Source organism: Plasmodium relictum (assembly GCF_900005765.1).
Source record: "Plasmodium relictum strain SGS1 genome assembly, chromosome: 14".
Taxonomy (NCBI): Eukaryota; Apicomplexa; class Aconoidasida; order Haemosporida; family Plasmodiidae; genus Plasmodium; species Plasmodium relictum.
Genome location: NC_041692.1, coordinates 2,158,684 through 2,180,458, shown reverse-complemented (window position 1 = coordinate 2,180,458; position 21,775 = coordinate 2,158,684). Strand labels below are relative to the sequence as shown.

Genomic DNA, 21,775 nt, shown 5'->3' with positions numbered 1-21,775 from the left:
ACATATAGAATATGTATTTTTATTTGTATAATATTTGCATATCTTTTCAATATATTCATCTTATAATCTATATATATATATTTTTTATAGATAATGATGTTTACTGAAAAGTGGGATAAATAAAACTTCTTACGAAATATATTTAAGTCCTTTTCATAACACATTTTAAGTTTTTTCATTTTAATAATCTCTTTTTTTTTTTAATAACTATGAATACAAATGAATGGAGTAATATTGATAATACATATTATGGAAAACAAAAAATAAGTAGTATGATTTGGAGTAATGAAGATGTATTGAAAGATAGTATTGTTTGTTCAGGATATTTGGGTTTAATAGCTGTTCTAATGAACAAAGATAAATTTGATGATTATAAAAAAAAAGATAATTTAAAAATATATACAAATATCGGTAGACTAGTATCAAGCTGTAGATTAAGTTATGATGGATTAATATGTTTTGGATGGAATAAAAATAATGATTTAGTTTTATTATTTAAAGATAATATAGTTAGAGTATATTCGTGCTTTTGTGAGAAAATTTTTGTTTTTTCATTGGATGAAAATATAAAGAATGAAGGAATACTAACAGGGAGCATATGTGGAGACGGTATCATTATAATAACAGAAAAATTAAATATATATGTTAATTACTATTTTAGTGGTAATAATTGTATTAAATATCCTAATGTTGACTTAAAAGCAAAACCAAATTGTATTTGTTCAATTGATGGAGATAAATTGAATAATGATTTGAATATTCAACAGAACTATTTTGATAGTAAACCAAATAATGATATATTGAAGTTAAATTTAAAAAATTATATAACAAATACATTTGATAAAAAAGAAAATGTAAATGAAAATTTTAATTATAAAAATAACATCCTTATTGAAAGCAAAGAAAAATATAATATAAAAGATGAAAATGCAATAGAAAGAAAAAAAAAAAAAATATTAATAAAAACAACTACATATGATTTAAATAAAGTAGATTTAAATTCCAATAACAATAAAATACAGAGACAGAAAATGGATGAAGAGTTAAATATACACATATTAATAGCTTTATGTAATGGTGGATTTGCATTAGTAAATAGATATCATTACAAAATTTATGATATAGATTATAGTCACCCTTATATAAATATGTCTATATCAAAATCAGGAACTATTTTAGCATTTTTATCTAATAATGGTATAATTAGAATATATTTAATTAAAAATTTAAATAAGTGCATTGAAGAAACAATTTTAGACAGCAAAAAAACTATCAAACAAATAGTTTGGTGTGGCGATGATTGCTTAGCTGTTTACACGCCTATGATTACTCCATCTAATGATATACAACATATGTTATTTGTAGGTGGTCCAAAAAATCAGTGGATTCCTTATCAATATAGGCATAATTTGTATCTAATTGGAGATATATATGGTGTAAAAATTATAAGTAAAGAAAGCTTTGAATATGTCAGTAGGATCAGAAAATCTATTTTTAATATTTTTAGTATAGGAAGTTGTACTCCCTCTGCTATGTTATTTTATTCATATGAGAAATATAAAAATGGAAACATATGCCTTGATGATGAAATTAGAGCATTTAATAATAATTTGGATATTGCCATTGAAGAATGCTTAGATGCTGCTACCCATGAATATAATGAAAATATAATAGATTTATTACTACAAACATCTTTATTTGGAAAAAATTTTATGAAAATTAGTTACAATTGCAAAAAATTCTTATTATATTGTTTGTATTTAAGAATTTGTATGAATGTTAGAAAGCCTCCTTTGGACATTTTTATTACAGCCTCAGAACTTAAATACATGACTATACCTACTTTTGTTCAATATATTGCTAGAAGAAAAGAATATTTTTTAGCTTATAGAATTTGTGAATATGCAGGAATTAAAACAGATAATATATTAATTGAATGGTGTAAAGAAAAAATTGAAAAGTCAATTGAATTAACTGATGAACAGTTATGTTGTGTTATTACAGATAAAATAAAAAATGAAAAAAATATAGATTATTCTTATATTGCCTTTATTGCAGCTAAGTGTTTAAGACCACAATTGGCTACTATAATTATTCAGTATGAAGAAAACAAAAAAAAACAGGTTGATATGCTACTTAAATTAGCTAATTACAATTTATCAGTTGAAAAGTCAATTCTTTCCAAAGATATTGAACTCGTTTATTTATGCATCATAATTATTTTAAGTCAAGAAAAAGAAACTGTAGATGGAGAAAAAGAATTATCTACTTTAACAGAAGTTTTTAAGAATAATATTCAAGCTTCTAATTGTTTTTATGTTTATTGCAAAAAAACAAAGCAGTATAAGTTGCTTAAGCAATTTTATGAAAAAAATGGACAACATTCTCAAGCTGCTTTTGTTACATTGGATTTAGCTTTATCCAAAAAAAATTATGAGCAAAAAAAGACATGGCTAGCTTATTCAGCAGGATTTTTAACAACAGATAAAATGAATAGTCATATAAAATTTGTTCACACATCAATAATGAATAATATAGATTTATTAAATTATCAAAAAGAATTAGAAATGAAGTATAATAAAAAATCAGTAATAGGATATCCTCATAAAATTCAAGGGTTATCTTTAATGAAAACTATTGAATATATTATATCTATTGGGGAATTTTTAGATGCAGACAACCTTTGTAAAAAATTTAAAATATCTGAACCTAAATATTGGAGATGTAAAATATATGCATTAGCTAAAAATAAGTATTTTGACGAATTGTACAATTTTGCAAATTATAGAGTATCACCAATAGGGTTGGATTATTTTATTGAATGCTCATACGAATTTGGTTCAATTCCTTTAACTATTAAATTAATTCAAAAAAATAAAGATTTAAATACACAATATAAGTGGTTTACTAAATATAATATGCAACAAGAAGCAGAAAATGTATTAAAACAGTTGAAATCTCAAAAAATTACAAGTACAATATTTCAAACAATTACTGATGCTATATCAAATATAAGATAATAATTGACGCATATGTTATTTTCATATGATTCATATATCTTATTTTTGTAAACAAAATAAATTATATAATAACACATCTTTATTCTTAAATAATATAAATATTTCTCATTTTCTTTTTTTGTAAAAAATATATATATATATTTTTATAATTATACTTTATTTTTTATTCATACATAATATAAAATTATAATTTTTTTTTTAGATATAAAAAAACTTTTTTTTTTTTTTTTTATGTTGTATAAGTTTACTAATAATTTTTTTTAAAAATTTTTATATTTTTCTTTTTTATCTCTAATAAATATTGTATATAAACTAAAAATATATTTGTTTTTTCATTATTAATCTTATATAATATTTATTGTTTTAAACAATTTTGAAATAAATTTATTATATTTATTTTTTTATTATTGTTAATATTTAACTGAAAAAAAAAAAAAAAAGAGTTAAATATTTAGAACTATTAAAATATAATTTATATATAAAAATATATTATTTGTAAATATGTTTAGCTTTTGGACATAGAAAACAAAAAATATGTAATAAGAAAAAAAAAAAAATGTAACTTAAAAAAATATGATTTTTCATTTTATAAAAAAAGACATTGAAAAATAAAGATATAATGAAATTATATTTTTATTATGTCATTGAAAATTTAAAAAAATTGTTAAAACTTTATCTATTTGTGAAAATGACACAAATTAAATTTTATGAAAATACAAAAAAATAAAAGAAAATAAATAAAAAAAAATAATAGTAAAAATTCTCTTAAAAGTAATTTTTATTATTTTTTTTTTCTATTTTAAATAAATATATATAAAATTTTAGTGATAAATTCTTATTTAAAAAAATACAAATGCATATATACATAAATTTTTTGTTCTACTATGTTTTTATGTTAATAGAAGATACATTATTTATATAATCCAATATATTTTTTTGAAAAATGTTAAAATAATTAAAGTGTTTAGCTGATTTTTAATTGCAAGAGCTGCAATTTTTCTCTTAAAATATGTTTTGATTTAAGAACAGATTGGAAAATATTATCACAATCTATTTTAGAAAATTTAAAACTTTTTATCATAGTGTCTAATTCTGCTTCTGATTCATTTTCATTTCTCAATTTTAAAAGAGTCAATATCTCAAAATACAAGCTATTAGTTGGATCAGTAAAAAATAAAATTTCACTTATAATAAATAAAACACTTTTAAATAAATTAATATATATACATAAACTGTTTTGAATGTAAGTCATATTATTTATATTTATTATTTCTTCAACTTTATTATTTTGTAAATTTAGACAATTTTTAGAAATTTCTTCAAAATTATATTCTTTTATTTGATATTTCAAAGATACAATAGTTTTCGATTTCATATTCACTTCATCATGCAATTTTTGAATTTCTTCTTTCAATTTTTTTATGAATACTTTTAAATTTTCTTCATTGTAGTTTTCTATAATTTTTAAATTATTATTATTTTCATCTATATTGTCTATTAAGATAGTTTCTCTTTCTTTATAATAATTGCAACTATTTTTTAACAAGCTATTTTGCATTTGAAAAAATTCTAAATCTAATGTTATTTCATAATTTTCTTTCATAGTATTATTTAATTGACTTCTTATTTCATTTATACTATTTAAAAGTTGTTTTTTATTTTCTTCTTCTGATTTAATAAGCTCCTTAAAATTTTCATTCTCTTTTTTTAAATGTTCACACAATTTTATATAATACGCATTATGTGATTCTTCCTTATTGAATTCATTCATTAACTCATCATGTGTAGATTTATAAAAATCAAGAGTTGAACTTAAATTCTTTATATCATTCTTGTAAGATTGAACTTCATTTTTCAGTTTAAATATTTCATCATTCATAATGTTCATTTCTATTTTATATTTTTCATTTTCTTTTTTTAATTCTAATATTTTATTAAAATTTTCAGAATTTTCTTCTACATATATATTTACGCATTCATCTACTGTTTTATTTTGTACATCTAATTTTTTTTGTTTATCTTCTAACTCCTTTTGTAATATATTTAATCTACTTTCACATAGCATTAAATGTCTTTTGGTACCTTGAGTATTTTTTAATTCATCTTTTAAAAATTCAGATTTTTCTATTAATTCATTATTTTCTTTTTTTAGAATTTTTATTTGTGAATCCGCTTTTTTTAACTTATCATTTAATTCATCTATTTCTAATTTCATTTCTTCAAGTTTTACTTCATTTTCATCATAAAAATTAAAATGCTCTTGATTAGTATAATCAGATAATCTTTTTTTACTTTGATCAAAAGCATCACTCTTTTTTAATATATCTTCACTCATATTATCTTCATAATTTTTCTTTTCCTTTTCATTATCTTTACTATATAAATTATTTTTAAAGCTACTTCTTTTTATAATACTTCTAAGTACAGGTGATAATTTAACATTATCTATATCAAATAAATTATTTTCATCAATGTTATTACATAATAATTTTATCTGATCTTTTAAAAAATGGATATAATTTTTATTTTTTTCTAATATATCATCTTTATTTTCAATATCTTGTTGATTTTTAATTATTATATAATCTTTATTAGTAATTTCTCTATTTAAATCTTCTATATATTTGTTCAGTTTCCAAATTTCTTCATTTTTTTTTATCAACTCTTCATTTTTTTTACTCATTTCTTCAATATGTATAACTTTATCTTGATCTAGACTTATTGTATCATCTTGTAATTCATTAGATTTTTCTACTTTATTACTATACAACATACTTCTATGGCAATTTATAATATCCATTATTTCTTCGTCTTCATTCTCAAAAATTGCTATTATTTTTTCTCTTATATCAACTATATTAAAGTCTTTATTAAAACATATATCTATTATTTGTATGCATTTAACTTTATATCTTTTTAATTCTTCTATTATTTTTTCTTTTTCTATTATAACATCATTTAATTCTATTTCTTTTTTATTTAATACTATATCGTTACTATTTATAATTTCTTCTAATTCGTTTTTCTTTTCTTTTAGAATACCAAAATTGCTTTTTAAAATTTTCAATTCTTCTTTTAGTATATCATTATCATCTTCTAATTTGTTTATTATTACCATTAACTCATTCTTCTGTAATTTATCATAAGTTTCATTTGCAAATACTTCTTTATATATGCTACTTATTTTATTTTTATTAATTTTTCCTTTATTGTCATCTTCATACATGTTTTTATTATGTTTATTATCCTCATTTTCATTTTCATTTTCTGCCTTTTTAATTAAAACTTCGTTGAATTCTTTTAATTCATTTATTATCTGATTTCTTGATTCTAAATTGTTTTCTAGTTTTTCTATAACTTTGTTTTTTTCATGCATCTCATTTTTAAGAAAAATGTTTTCTTCTGTTAATTCTTTTAATATTATTTTGTTTTTTATATTTTCATTGTTTAATTCATTTAAATTTTGTGTTGCTTTATCTAAAGAAGTATTTAAATAGTTTAAGTCCGTTTTAAGAAAATGGTTTATTTCTTCTGTTTTTGTTTTTGTTTCATTTTTTTCAATTAATTGCTCATGCAAATTTTTTAGTTCATACTCATTATTTTGAATAATAACTATTTTATCATTATAATCATCATTCAATTTCTTATATAACATACTTAGCTTCTCATTTTCTTTTAATAATATTTCATTTTTTTCAGATTCTTTTGTTAAAAGATGGTTTAGTCTATCTAATTCTTCTATGTTTTTATAAAAATCGTTGGACAAAGAATTAATTTTTTTCTTTAATATTTTAACCTTCTTTTTTAATTCTTCCTTTTCAATATTTGTATTTTTATTCATCTTTTTAATTTCATTTATAACATTATTTAAGATATTTTTATAATGATATTCTAATTCATTTAATTTATTATATAAATTATTCCAGTCTTTTTTCTTATAAAAGTTATGTATTTCAACGCATGAGTTTTCAAAATTATCAAAATCGTTTTCCATCTTTTTTAATATATTATCTAAATTGTCTATTAACTCTTCATTTTGTTTGTGAAATGAATTTAAATTTTCACTATAGTATAATTGGTTATTATTTATAGTATCCCCCATCTTCTTAGAATTTTTTTTTTTTAATAGACTTAATTTTAAAGTTTCTTTTATGGACGATGTATCTTTACTTATTGCCTCAAACAAACTTTCTTTTATTAAAATAATTTGACTATACAATTGGCTTTCGTAAAAAATTTTATTCAATATTTTTTTATATATTATAGAATCTTTCAACATTTGTAACACATTTTCATAACTGCAATTGTTTTCATTTATAAATTCGTTTAACTGTATCAAAAAATGTAAATTATCTTCAAATATATGAATTTTACTTGAAATATTATCAATTATATTTTTGTATTCATCTATAACTTCTTGCTTTTTTAAGTTTTCCTTACTATAATGAGAAATTTTATCATTTAATGATTCAATAATCATATTTTTTTCATTCAATGCATGAAAAACATTATCTTGACTTATATCTGATTTATCATAAATACTAACAATACTATTATTAATATTGTTGTTTTCAAATCTTCTATCATTCTCTTTTTCTAGTGCTAATTTTTTTTTCATTTTTAAACTTAACATATTAAAAATTTTCTTACATTCTTCTACTTTTTCTTCATAAATAATTTTTAGTTCATTATATTTGATCTCATCTTCTTTTAATTTTTTTTCATTAATTGTTTTTTCTTCATTTATATCCTCTATATTTGCTAGTAAGATATCAATGTCACATCTCATATCTTTATTAGTTTGTTGCAATTCTATATTTATATTATATAGTTCCTCATTTTTATTTCTTAAATTTACTATCAATTCATGAGCATCATCTAAATCATCTTTCAATTTTTTAATATCTTCCCCATCATATATAATTTTTTCTATTGATTTTTTAGTAATACTTAATTTTTCATTATTTAATTCATTTATTTCTTTTTCATAATCTCTAATTATTGAATTTAAATTCTCTATTTTTTTCTTGTAATCATCGTTTTTTTCTTGTAAAAGATTCTTACTATTATCCAGTAAGTTTATTTCATATGAAGATTCAATCAATTTTTGTTGTAATTCTAATATTTCATTATTTTTCTCATTTAGTAATTCTTCTGATTCTTTTAAGGATTTTAAAATATTAGTATCATCACTTTTATATTTTGCTAGTTCTTCGTCAATATTTTTTTTATTCATTTGTTCTATGCTTAATAACTCTTTTAATTTTTCTAATTCTATTTTATATATTTCTTTTTCTTTTTTTTCAATTTCAAATGTTTTCTTATATATTTCTAAATCTTTTTCACGATTTATTAAATCACTTTTTAAATTTTTAATTCTTTTTTTAAACTCCTTAAAATATGTAGTATATTCAAGTGAATCTAAATTTAAACTTTCATTTTCATTATCAGTATCATATTCCGATATTTTTCTTAAAGACAGAGAATTATTTATATTATTATTTGATGAATTATTTGCTACACTTTCATTATTATTAATATCCAACAATTCTATTATGTTATGATCTTTTAATTTTTCATAAATTTTTTTTAATTTTGTTTCTTTGATTTTTATATCATTTTGTGCTCTATATAGTTTTTCAAATTTAATCATTAAATCATTTTTTAACTCTTCCATATGCATCTTATCATTATTTAATTCTTCTCTTTTAATCATTAATTCATTATTTTTATTTATTAACTCTTCCTTATTTTTTACTAATTCATTTTCTCTGTTAATCAGTTCTTCTTTGCTTTTTATTAATTCTCTTTCTTGGTTCATAAATTTTTCATTTTTAAGCATTAATTCATTTTCTTTATGTTTTATATTTTCTTCTCTCATATCAATTTCATTTAATTTATTATTTATTTCTTCTTTTTTATTTACAAATTCATTTATTAGATTATTCAATTCATCATTATAAGAATTTTTTTTATCATACAAAATATTTAATTCTTGTTTTTTTTCATTTATTTCTTTTTCATAATTATTTTTTTCTAAAATCATATTATTTAATGTTTCTTCTAAGGTTGTTATGATTTCTTTTTCTTTTAAGAATTTATTACCATTAATCTCTTCTTTTAGATCTTCATTCATATACTTCTGATGCATTTTAATCATTATATTTTTTATAAACGATAAATATTCTGTTTTTGTTTCATTACTTATTTCATTTACCAATTCTTCAATATTATTTCTTTTAGATTCAATAAAATTCATAATTACGTGTTCAACTTTTTTTATATCATCTTCTAATGTTTGCATTTCTCTTTTATTTTCTTCAATATTATTTTCAAGATCTTTTATATACAACCTTTTTTCTTCTATATCATTTTTGAGAATATTTATTTCTTTATCCATTTCTTGTATAGCTATTTCAATTAATGCATATTTTTTATCTTTTTTTTCATTCTCTTCTTCTATTCTATTCATATAGTATTTTAAATTTTTAGCCTCCTTTTCATATTCTTCAATTTTTTTATCAGTATCAAATTTTAATTTATTATAGTTTGTAAACGAATTTCTTAATTGAGTTCTTAACTCATTTAATTTTTTATAATGCATATTATTTTCAGTAAGGTTATTTTTTTTTAAATGATCGATTTCACTTTCATAGCAAATTACCTCTTCTTTTTGTATGTGTATTTCTGATTCATCAATATTTCTACTATTTGCATCTGGTTTTTTTTCATATATGTTGTTATCATGTACATGATATACAGAATTACTCAATTTATGTTTCAATTCAACAATTTCATTTTCTTTTTCATTCAGTAAGTTTTTTATAAGATTCATTTCCTCCTTTGAATCCTTTAAAAACTTATCTAGTGTATTTATTTCATTATTTAAATTAGCTATTTTTAGTTCTAATTCTTTGATGTAAGAATCATTTGTATACTTTTCATTATTCAAAGATTTAACTTCATTGTTTAATTTATCAATAATTTCTAATTTTTTTTTTATTATATTTTCTTTTGATTCCAATTCTTCATTTAGGCATTTTTTAGTTTCATTCACTTTTTCTTCAAGTTTATTTAAAATCAATTCTTTGTCATTTATCTCCTTTTCTTTTGATTTTTCAATTTCTTTCTTTTCACTTTCCAACTTTTCTAATTTTCTGTTAGCTTCTTCTAATGAGTATAAAGATATATTATATTCATTTAATAATGCTTCATAATCGTTTTTCATTTTCAAAATCATTTCTTCATTTTGTAATAAGACATCAGGATTTATTTGTTGCTTACTTTCATCAAGTTTTTTTTGTAAATTTTCTTTCATTTTTAATTCTTTTTCGTAAATATTCTTTAAATTGTTAATTTCTTCTTCTTTATCATCCAAGCATAGATTCATATTATTTATAACAATTTCATAATTTTTTACTTCATTTTCCTTTTCTTTTATTTTTTTAATCAATTCATTGTAATAATTATCATTCAGAATGCTACTAATATCCTTTTTTAGTAGATTTATATATATTTTAAGTTTATCGTTCCTTAAGAAATCATTATTTAAAAGTTCAATTGAATTTATATGCTCATTCAATGTTATAGAATCATTGTTTTCTAACATATTAAATGATCCCGTGTCATGTTTATTATTTTCCTTATTTATTTTATTTTCTGAATTATCATTTTCTTTTAAATCAGAAATGCTAACTTCTAATTTTTTCTCTTTTAAATATTTTTTTAATGAATTATATTCATTTAATAAGTTGTTATAATTGCTATTTATTTCATTATTAAATTCTTTTAATTTTTCGCAGTTATTCTCTAATTCATTATTTTTTTGTTCAATTATTAAAATTATTTCCTCATATTCTCTCATTACATTATTTTTTATTTCTTTTTCTGAATTTTTTGATTTATATAAAGTCATTTGTTCTATTTCAAAATTTTTATTATTAATTGCTATATTTTTTTCATTTAATTCATCTATTAAATTATTTATTTTTTTATCCATATTTGTTATGACTTCTTTTAACGTATCATTTTCTGATATAAATTTATTATTTGCTACTAATAACTTAGAGTTACTTTCTAATAATTCCTTATATTCATCTAATAAAATAGAAATTTTTTTTAAATTATTATTGTTTTCTTCATCCTTTATACTACTATTATCAATATTTTTTAAACTTAGGGATCTTTCTATTTTTATTTGATTTTCCTCATATATCTTGTTTTGCTTATTTTGAGTGTTTATTTCTTCTAATAATTTCTTGTTTTTATTTACTTCTTCTTCAAGTTTGTTCAATAAGCTATCGTTTACTTTTGAGAACTCCTCAATGTTCATAGAGTTTTCATTAATTATTTCATTAATTCTATTTTTCAATTTTGTTTCTTCTTCTTGATACTTTTTATTTTGTTTTGAATAATTAAATACTTCTTTATTTAATTCTTCAATAATATTTTTTTGGTTTTCTGCTAATATACATTTCTTTTTATATTCTTCTTTTAACTTTATAATACATTTATAAAATCTTCTTAATTCCATTCTATTTATAATAATATCATTTTCATATTTTTCATTATTATATGTTGAAAAAAAATTTATGATTATTTTTGAGTTTGTGCTATTGTTATCATCATCTATTGAATGATCACTTGGGAATTTTATTTTTGGTGAAATATCATTAATACATTCAAAAATATCTTCTATAATCATTAAATTAGTTGATTTTAATTTGTTTAGTTCTGTTTTAAAGAATTCATAATTAAAATTGTTTTCACTGAATATTTCTATGAAAGTTTTAATTTTGTCATTTAAATAGAATAAATAATTTCTTGCTTTTTTATTACTTTCTTCATAATAAGAATTTTTATGCATAATAATTTCATATTCATTAATTTTACATTTTAGATTATTAATTTCTAATTTTAAATTTGCATTTTCTTCTTTTTCTAATTTGTTCTCATTCATCAAATTTTGATAATTATTATGGTTTTCTATTTCTAAAATTTTCAGATTGCTATCATTTTTATCTGATGCATTTTTATTGTCATTTTCCAAAGAAGAAATTATTTTGATTAATTCTTTATTATCATTAAATATATTTTTATTCAAATTTTCCAATTCATTAATTTTTATCTTTAGTAAATCATTTTCAATATTTAAATCACTAATTTCATTTTTTATTTCTTTAATTATAATATCCTTTTGTTGTTCTATATCTTCAATTTCCTTTTTGTTATTCTGATTATCAAAATGGAATTCTTCCTTATTATTTTTACTTTTATCATCATATTTGCCCATATTATTTAATTTCATCTCCAGATTTTTTTCTTTTTCTTTTATTTCTTTTTCTATTAATAGTAATGAATTCATTAGTTTATCATCGCCTTTTTTTGAATAACTCTTCTCATGTAAACTTGATGAAATGTTATTTAATTCTTCAGAGGTTTTTAAATACTTCATAAATAAATCAAGTTTTTCTTTATCCAAATTTAAAAATTTCATATTATACTGCTCATTTTCTTTAATTAAATTTTTAACGTCTTCAGATAAAGCATTATTTTTTTCACTTAAGCTTTCGTTAATATTTTTTAGCTCATTTATCTCTTGATACAACATAGATTGAATTTTTAATTTTTCATCATATAACATTTTTAATTCATCATATTTATGCAATAATGTTTCTTTTTCATCTAATAGACTTGTTATAATATCATCATAATTTTTTAATTTTCCAATTAAATCCCCTTCTTTTTTTCTTATTTCAGATTTACCTTTTTTCTCTTTTTCAAATACATCAAATAGTTCATTGTATTTATTTTCAAATGATCCATATTTAGTTTTCATATTTTCAATATACTCTTTCAATTGTTCATTTTCCTTTATGTGTTCCTTTACATCTTCGTTTAATTTTTTAATGATTTCCTCATATTCTTTAATTTTTGATTCTTTTTTAAATATATCATCATTCAAGGATAAAAACTCTTTCTCTAATTTTAAACTTTTAGAATATTCTATCTCTATATTTTCTTTATCCTCTTTTCTTTTTCTTATCAAATTTTCTATGTATTTATCTTTTTTTTCTAATTCTTTTTCCATTTTATAAAATTCTTCATCGCATTTTTTTTGTTTATCAATGATATTTATTATCTCTTTTTGTAAATTATCAATTATTTCTTCATAATTTACTATTTTTTTTTTTAAATATTCATTTTTATTTTTGCATATATTTAATTCATTATTTACTGTTTCTATTTGCAACTTTAAGTATTTGTTTTCAGCTTCAAATGTGTAATCATTTTGTTCATTACCATGTTCATTATTTTCTTTCTTTTTTTTTAATTCATTTACATTATTCTGTAAATTATATAAATTACGTATTTGTTCATTTAAATATTTATTTTCTTCTATTAACTTTTCATTTTCATATTTTAAAAACAAGTTATTTTTTTCTTCTATCATTTCACTCTTATTACTACTTTTTAATATTTCAAAACTCGTTTCTTTATAATTAAGTGGAGATTTATTATTTACATATGTATTATATTGGTTATTATCATAATTATTTTTATTGTTCAAATTATATTCCTCATTTTGTCTTAATTTTTTTTTTAAATCATTGATTAACTCTCTATCTTCTTTTAATTTTTCCTTAAAATCATTATATTTTTTTTCTGCATTTTCTAATTTTGATTCAAACACTCTTTTTTTAAATATTAATAATCGCACACATTTTAAAAATTCATTTATGTAATCTGATATTTCACTGGTATCATTTATTTTTAAATTAGTTATTTCATTACTGAATGAATCATTAATATGACTCAAGTTTAATGAATTAATGAGTTCTTCATTTTCCATATGGTCTTTTGTATTTAATTCTTTTTCGATATACTTTTTATAATAAATAATATGAGAACATATTTTATAATAGAAGTTTAGAGTTTTATTATATTCTTTAATTATATTGTTTTTCTCATATTCCTTATTATCATTTTCTGCTTTTTTTTTATCTAAATCATTTAACAACTCTGATTTTTCTTCAATCTGTTGTTTAAAAAATTCTATTTGCTTTTGAAAAACTTCATTTTTTATTATCAATTTATTTTTAACATCAGTTAATTCATATAATTCTAAAGATAATTCTTTACATTCATCACTCCTTAAGGCCAGTAATTCATTTACTGCACATAATTCTGAGTTTATTTGATTCGTGTCTTTTTGTAAATTTTTAATTTTTTCGTTACACGATATAATTTCACTATTCATTTTTCGTATAATTTCATCTCTCCTTTCTATTGTTCTTTCCATTTCAATATTTTTTCTTTCATCAATTAATGATTTATCTTTTAATTTTCTTAATTCTTGTTTTATTGTGTCGTTTTCTTCTTTTAAAAATAAGCTATATTTTTTTAACTCTTTTACATTTATGTTATTATTATTATTATTAAAAATACATAATTTGGAATTAACTAAATCATTGAAATCTATATCTCCATTCGTTTTTAAGCCTAAATCTTCCTCAGTAAATATTTTATGTTCTAATTTTGTTTTTTCTATTTCATTTATTTTAATGTCTCCAAACACTGCTCTTCTTAAATTATTTTCTAATTCTTCTATTATGTGATCTTTATTTTTTTTTATATCATTTAATATTATAATTTCTTGATTTAATTGCTCTTTTTCATCTTTTAATTTTAATAGCATAGAATCATGTTCATGTATTTTTTTCTCGAATAATTTTATATCTTCATTTAATGTTACTATATTTTTCTCTTTTTCTTCACCTAATATTTTTTCTTTTTTTAAATCTATACTCAATTTTTCATTATCTTTTATTAACTCATCAATTTTATTTTCTAAATCTTGAACTAACATTTTCATACTAGTATTTTTATCTAATAGCACTTTGTATTCAAGCATTTGAGCTTCTAAATCAGAAACTGCCTTTAATTTCCTTTTGACTGAATTATTAATTTCATCATTTTTTATTTTTAATTTATCAATTTCATCTATATATTTTTTTTGTTCCAGTTCATAATTTAATTTTAACGTGTTAATTTCCTCTTCTTTTGTTACAGCATATAAATGTGCTTCTTTTATTTCTTTTATAAAATTTTTTTCATTTTCTTTTAGTATATCATTAAACTTTTTCTCTTCTTCCAATATTTCTCTTAATTTATCTATTTCTTTTTCATACTCATATTTTTCTTGGTTTAGATTATCTACTGTATCTTTTAATTTAATTATTTCCTTATCTAAATTATGAATAACATTTCTTAAATTATATACATCGTCTTTTAAATAATCATTCTCTTTTTTAAAAATATCTATTTGTTTATCTAGACTAGTTTCAATTTCTCTTAATTTTTCTTTAAGACTATTTTTCGTGTTTTCTAAACTTTGAACTTCATTACTTAAAAAAGTACATTTCATATTAACTTCGTTTAATTCTATATTTTTTTCTTCTAAATCTTTCATTAAATTTTGTATTTCATTATTTTTCTTCTTTACATCTTCTGAAAGAATTATGCAATCTTCTACTCTTTCATCTCTTTCAACTAATATATTTTTTAAGTTATTTTCATATTGTTCAAATAATAAATTATTTTCATTCATTTTTATATTTAACTTATTTTCTAATTCTTTAATTCTATTTATCATTTCTTTTTTTTCCTCCTCATATTTTGAATTAAATTCTGCTAAAGATTCTACTGTTTTCACAATTTCTTCTGCATTATCTAAAAACCCTTCTTTTTTATTCATTAGAAAATTTGAAACATTCTTTTTATAATCATTATCATTATATTCAAAATCTTCATAAAGTTGATTAAATTTTTTTATTTCTCCCATTTCAAAATTTTCACACATTTCTACAAATGTTTTATTGAATCCTCGAACTCTATGCTTCAAATTTTTATAAAAATATTCTTTCGATTTATAAGATTTATTTATATTATATAAAAAGTAATCCCTTTTTAAAATTTGTTCTTTCAATTTATCTATATTCATTTTTCCTTCATTTACTTCTTTTTTTAGCTTTACCGTTGCTTCATTTGTTCTATTTAGTTCATCATGTGCTTCCTTTAAATTCATTTCACTTTTATAAGTAGCTGACTTAAGATAAAACATTTCATTTTCCATATTTTTTTGAATTAATTCCAATTCTTCGATTTTTGACAATCTTAGTTTTAATTCTGTTTGCATACTATCCCATTTCTTTTTATATAATTCTATATCTTCCTTGTATTTAGAATTTAAATTATCTAACGAAATATTATCTTTTGTTAATATATCAGTCTTTTCCTTTTCTTCTTTATATTTTATTTCCATTTTTTTTAAATGTTCATCAAATTCTTTTATTTTATTTTCTTTTTTTTTCATGTATTCAACCAACTCGTTACATTCATTAAAAATTTCTTGAGTCTTTTGTTCATGCATCTTTATTTCATCTTGTGTTTCATTGTATTTTTTAAATAATACGTTATAATTTTTTTCAATATTTGATAAGTTTTCAGTTCTTTCTTTTATATCTGAAATTAAAGAGTCGTGCTCATTTAATAATTTTTCATACTTTATATTAGTATTATGTAATTCTTTTTCATTATCTATTACCTTCTTTTGCATTGATAAAGTTTCTTTTACTTTTGATTCATATTTTCTTTTTATGTAATTTATGTCATTTATCAACTTTTCTGTTTCAAAAAAAGAAAAATCATTTCCTTCTTTATTTTTTTTTTCGTGATTTATTATTTTTGAATCTGTGCTATTTGGTAAAGAATAAAATGTTTCAAGAGTTTTTATATTTTTCGATTGGGCTGTTAATATATTCAAGTTATCATTTTTTTTTTCATTTAAAAAACATAAAGTACTACTTAGTTCTTTGTATGCCTTTTTATATTTTTTTAAATTAATTTTAAAATTACCACATATAGAAAATCTGTGCATTCTTATTTTCATGTAAATAATCTTTCTTTTTTTTTTTTTATGAATATTTTTTTTCTTATCAATAAATTTTAAATGGTTTGCATCTTCAGAAAGTTTAAGAACTTTAGTGGACTTGCTTTGCATACTATATTTTCCATCAATACTTGTATTATTATTGCTTCTTTTTGATTTTGCAACAGATGATAAAAACAATTGGGTATTAGAATTATCATTTGCTGATAAATCTTCTTCAGCATTATCTTCAGAAGAAGAAGAAATAAAAAAGGAATTATTAATATCATTTTTTTTATTCTCCTTGTCAATTTTTTTTATGTTTATAACTAAATTCTTTACTGTACTCACCATTTTGTTAAATGCAGTTTTAATTTTTTTATTTTTTATTTTTCTTTGTTTTAACAATAATTTATATTTTAACTTTTCTTTTTTTTCACACTCTAAATGAAACAAAGATTTTTCTGCATCCGCTTTAGCACATATTAATTCATTATTCAATTTTACATTTTCTTTCGATACCATTTGTAATTTATCAAACACTTCTTCATTCTCTTTAATTAATAAAATATTTTCATCTGTTAGTTTATCAATTTTAACTTCTAAATCATTTTTTTCTTCAACTACCCTTTTTTTGGTTTGCTTTAATTTTAAAATATCCTTGTAAATATTGCCTTTTCCTACTATGCATTCACTATCTGAAATTTTATTACCAATTTCCTTATTCTTAGTAAAAGAATTTTCATTTAAATAATATGCATCATCTAATAATAATGCACTATTATCAAGTATATTATTTCTTATAATATTTCTTTCTTTTCTCAAGCTGTCATTCTCTTCTTGTATTTCCTCCAATGCTTTTATTATTTTTTCATTTTCGTCAACCATTTTATCTTTTTCATCTTTTAACCTCTCATTATAATCTTGAAAAATAGCTATTTCTTCTTCTTTTTTCTGTATATTTTCACTTAATTCATTTACCTTTTGTTGATAATATTTTACATTGTCATTAAAATTTTGAATTCTGAATTCTGATAATTCTAATAATACTTGGTTATCTTTATTTTTTTTTTCTGATTGATTTAATTTTTCGGTAAGATCATCTATTATATAGTTTTTTTCTTTAATTTCTAACTCTAGTTTCGAACAAATATCTTTTAAATCATAACATAATTCTTTTAGCTTCATAGATTCGTTTTCTGTGCACTCACTTTTTTTATTTTGTAATAACTCTTCATTTAATATATCTATTTGTTTAGATAACTCTAAATTTTTACTTTCCAATTCTATAATTTTAATATCTTTATCTTTGATATCATTTTTAATTAATTTCATATGATCAATATCTAACGTTATAGTATTTTTTTTTCTTATATTATTATTTTCATATAAATTATTTGTATCTTTATTATCCTCATTAATTTCATTAACTAAATTCATTAAATTTTTATTTTTTTCTTCGAGATCACGAACTAATTCTTCTAAATTTTTGTAATCATTTTTTAATACGCAATATTTTTCATAGGAATTTTCTATATATGTTATATAATTGTCTATATATTTTGTTAAAATTTCCTTATCTTTGTTTTGAGTAGATATGTGAATTTTCAAATTATTTATTTCTTTCTTTTGATTATATATTATTTTTTCATATTTTTCATTTAACAAACAATTCTCGTTTTTTTCGTAAAGAAATTTATCATAAAGTATGTCATATTCTGAATTTAACATCATATATTTTTTTTCTTGCTTATGAAGATCTATTTGATATGTTAAATTTATTTTACTAATACAATCTTTTAAGTATTGACAATAAACCTCATCTGTTATAAATTTTTTCAAAAAATGGGTATTTTCTTTTTCTAATGAATAAACAATTTTTTCTTTTTCAAGTATGCTTCTTTGATCATATACAACTATTTTGTATAATACATTATATAAGACACATATTTTCATAAGATTTTTTTTACAAATAGATTCATCTAAATTATTTTCTGCGTTAAAAATGTTTTGCATTATAAAACTATTTTCATTATCCTTGTAATGATCCACTTCTTCTTTCAGAAAATTTATTTTCTTTTCTATTTCTCTGTTTATTTTCTTTAGATTTTCATATTTTTTTTTTAAAACTTTTAATTCATTATTCTTTTTTTCCAATTCTGTTTTTATCAATTCTACTTCTTTAATCTTTTCTTGAATTGATTCACCTTCTTCCCCTTGTTCACTAATATGTTTTTTTTCATTTAATAATTTTTCTAAATTTTTTATTTTCATATCTTTTTCTTGATTCACTTCTGTTTCCTGTTTATAAAGTTTTTCAATAATCTCTGCTTTTTTCAATTCTTCTTCTTTATATAAAATTTCGTCTTTTAAGCAATTTAGCATTATTACATTTTTATCTAATTCATCTTGTAATCTTTTTATATCTTTCATTGATTCAATTTTATAATTATTATATTCAATTTGAATCATTTCTTTTTTATCAGATAATTCATTTAGCACAGAAGCATTTTTTAATGCAACTAAATTTAATTTTTCAGTATCTTCATTATATTTTCTTTTTAATTCTTTATTTTCTATTAAAACATTTTTCAATTCTGTTTTTAATTTTAATACTTCATTTACAATTTCATCTTCCATATTCACTTCTTTTATATTATTTTCTTCATTATGATTTATATAATTTATATTTTTATTAGTGTTATTTTGTGTCAATTGCTTATAAATATTACTGATGTTCTTATTTTCTATATTATTCAGAGAATAACTTTTCATATTTTTCTTTATTTTTTTTTTAATTTTTTTTAATAATTTAACCTTTAAAAATTATAAATATAAATATATACAAAAAAAAAAAAAAAAAAAAATAGTTTTAAAAATTACATCATTGTTATAATTTAAAAATACATTTCTTTTTAATATATAAATTATTGTATCCAATTATTCTCACATAATTTTTTTTTAATATTGTATATATATAACTTTTAATATGTTTTCATGCACATTATAAAAAGTATATATATTGCATTTATGTATACTTTTGAACAAATTATTTTAACAAAGTATAAAAAATTTTAAGTTACAATTTAAAACAAAATAAATTTTGACATTAAATTTTAATACAATAAAAATATATATATATATATATAATATTATGCAATGTAAATTTTTAAAAATATATTTTATAATATAAAACCTTTTTAAAATTTCATACTTTATGCTTTTCAATTAAGAAAGTATATATTATAAATGTATTTTTTATTAAAAAATATTTTCTTTTAAATACATTTTTATTATAATATTTTTAAATTGATAAATTTATATTTTCTAAACGGTATTTTTTCTGCATAATGCATATTATGATGAATTATAATTTTGAATTGTTCTTTAATTATTTTTTCCCAATAATTTTATATTTTTTTATGATTTCTTAAATAATTTTTTTTTTGAGAAAAAATGGAAAATACATCAACTTTTTATGAATTTTATTTTAGTATTAAACATATTTTCATTTACATGACCCTTTTATTGTATCATTGTAATATATATAATTATCTCTTATTGTAAAATTTTTAATATAATGAGAAAAATAAAGCTATATGATTTTATGACAAATTTTTTTTATGTTTTTTTTTTTTTCAAAATTTTTTTAATTATTTATTGTATTAATCTATATATTCCATCCATGTGTATTACATTTATTTTTTATATTCATTATCGAATAAAATTAAATATTACAGGTACTTATTTTTAAGTTTATAAAGTGTTGTTTTTATAAAAAAAAGTCTCGTACTTTTTTTGAAATGAAAAATTATATTCTATTTAATTTATATAACATTATTATTCCTTATTATATCAAAAGAGATTAGTATAAAAATATTCACTGGATTTTTCTTTTGTTATTTTTTAATTATTTCCATAATAAAATATTAAAAATTTATTAGAAAATAAATGAATATCTTTCTTTAAGATAAAGATCATTCTTCTTACATGTATTCATTACATATAAATACAGTTGTAACTTGTAAGTATATATTTCATATTTAATATTAAAATAAATATAAATATATATGTTATAAATGTTGAAAAAAAATAAAAAGTTAATTTTATTATAATAAAATTATTATATCCTTTAGACAAATATAATAATTAAGGAAAAGAAAAAAAACTAATTATATATAAAATATTTTAAAGGAAATAATATGCCCCTAATAATATACATATACCTCAAATAATTTTATGAATACGAAATAATAATTCATTCGTAATTTTTGATTCATTTTTTAATGAAAAAATTTAAATAATAAAATTATATAAATATATAGAATTATAGGAAAAGAATCTATCTTAACTAATATATATATTTATATGTATGTTGAAATTATGAACGACATTAATATTCTTTGAACTCATAAAAATGTATTTTGTATCTTGAACGAAAATATTAAATGATGAAAAATATATACTCTTTTTTATTTTTTTTCAAAGTTTAAAAGTATTTGCTATTGTTAAAGAGTTAAAAAAATTAAATAATAATATTTGTACTATAGCTTTTTAAATTTATTGTGTTATTTAAAAAAAAAATAATAAATAAATAAAATAATAAATCAGCATAATGATTAAATACATTTTAACTTATTTTTAATGAAACAATTTTATAAAATAATAAAGTGATTTGTCTTTAAACAATAAAAATCTAGGCTTAAAAAAATAATTGAATGAATATATATTTATTAAACAATAAATCACTATTAAATATAAAGAAATATATATTGAATTAACTTTTTTTTATGATTAAAAAAAGAATAAAACAGTGGTTGTGTAT

General features: G+C 18.9%; 2 protein-coding genes across 2 annotated transcripts; one reads left to right on the top strand and one right to left on the bottom strand.

Annotated features, from left to right (window-relative positions):
- Positions 1 to 209: 209 nt before the first annotated feature.
- Positions 210 to 3,020, top strand: VPS16 (vacuolar protein sorting-associated protein 16, putative; the record flags this gene model as incomplete). Its single annotated transcript, XM_028679653.1, has 1 exon — positions 210 to 3,020. One exon carries the CDS (start codon positions 210 to 212, stop codon positions 3,018 to 3,020), a length of 2,811 nt encoding a protein of 936 aa, XP_028535346.1.
- A 964-nt stretch (positions 3,021 to 3,984) lies between these two features.
- PRELSG_1455900 (conserved Plasmodium protein, unknown function) lies at positions 3,985 to 19,725 on the bottom strand (the record flags this gene model as incomplete). The annotated part of the gene is made up of 1 exon (XM_028679652.1): positions 3,985 to 19,725. One exon carries the CDS (start codon positions 19,723 to 19,725, stop codon positions 3,985 to 3,987), a length of 15,741 nt encoding a protein of 5,246 aa, XP_028535345.1.
- Positions 19,726 to 21,775: the final 2,050 nt, after the last annotated feature.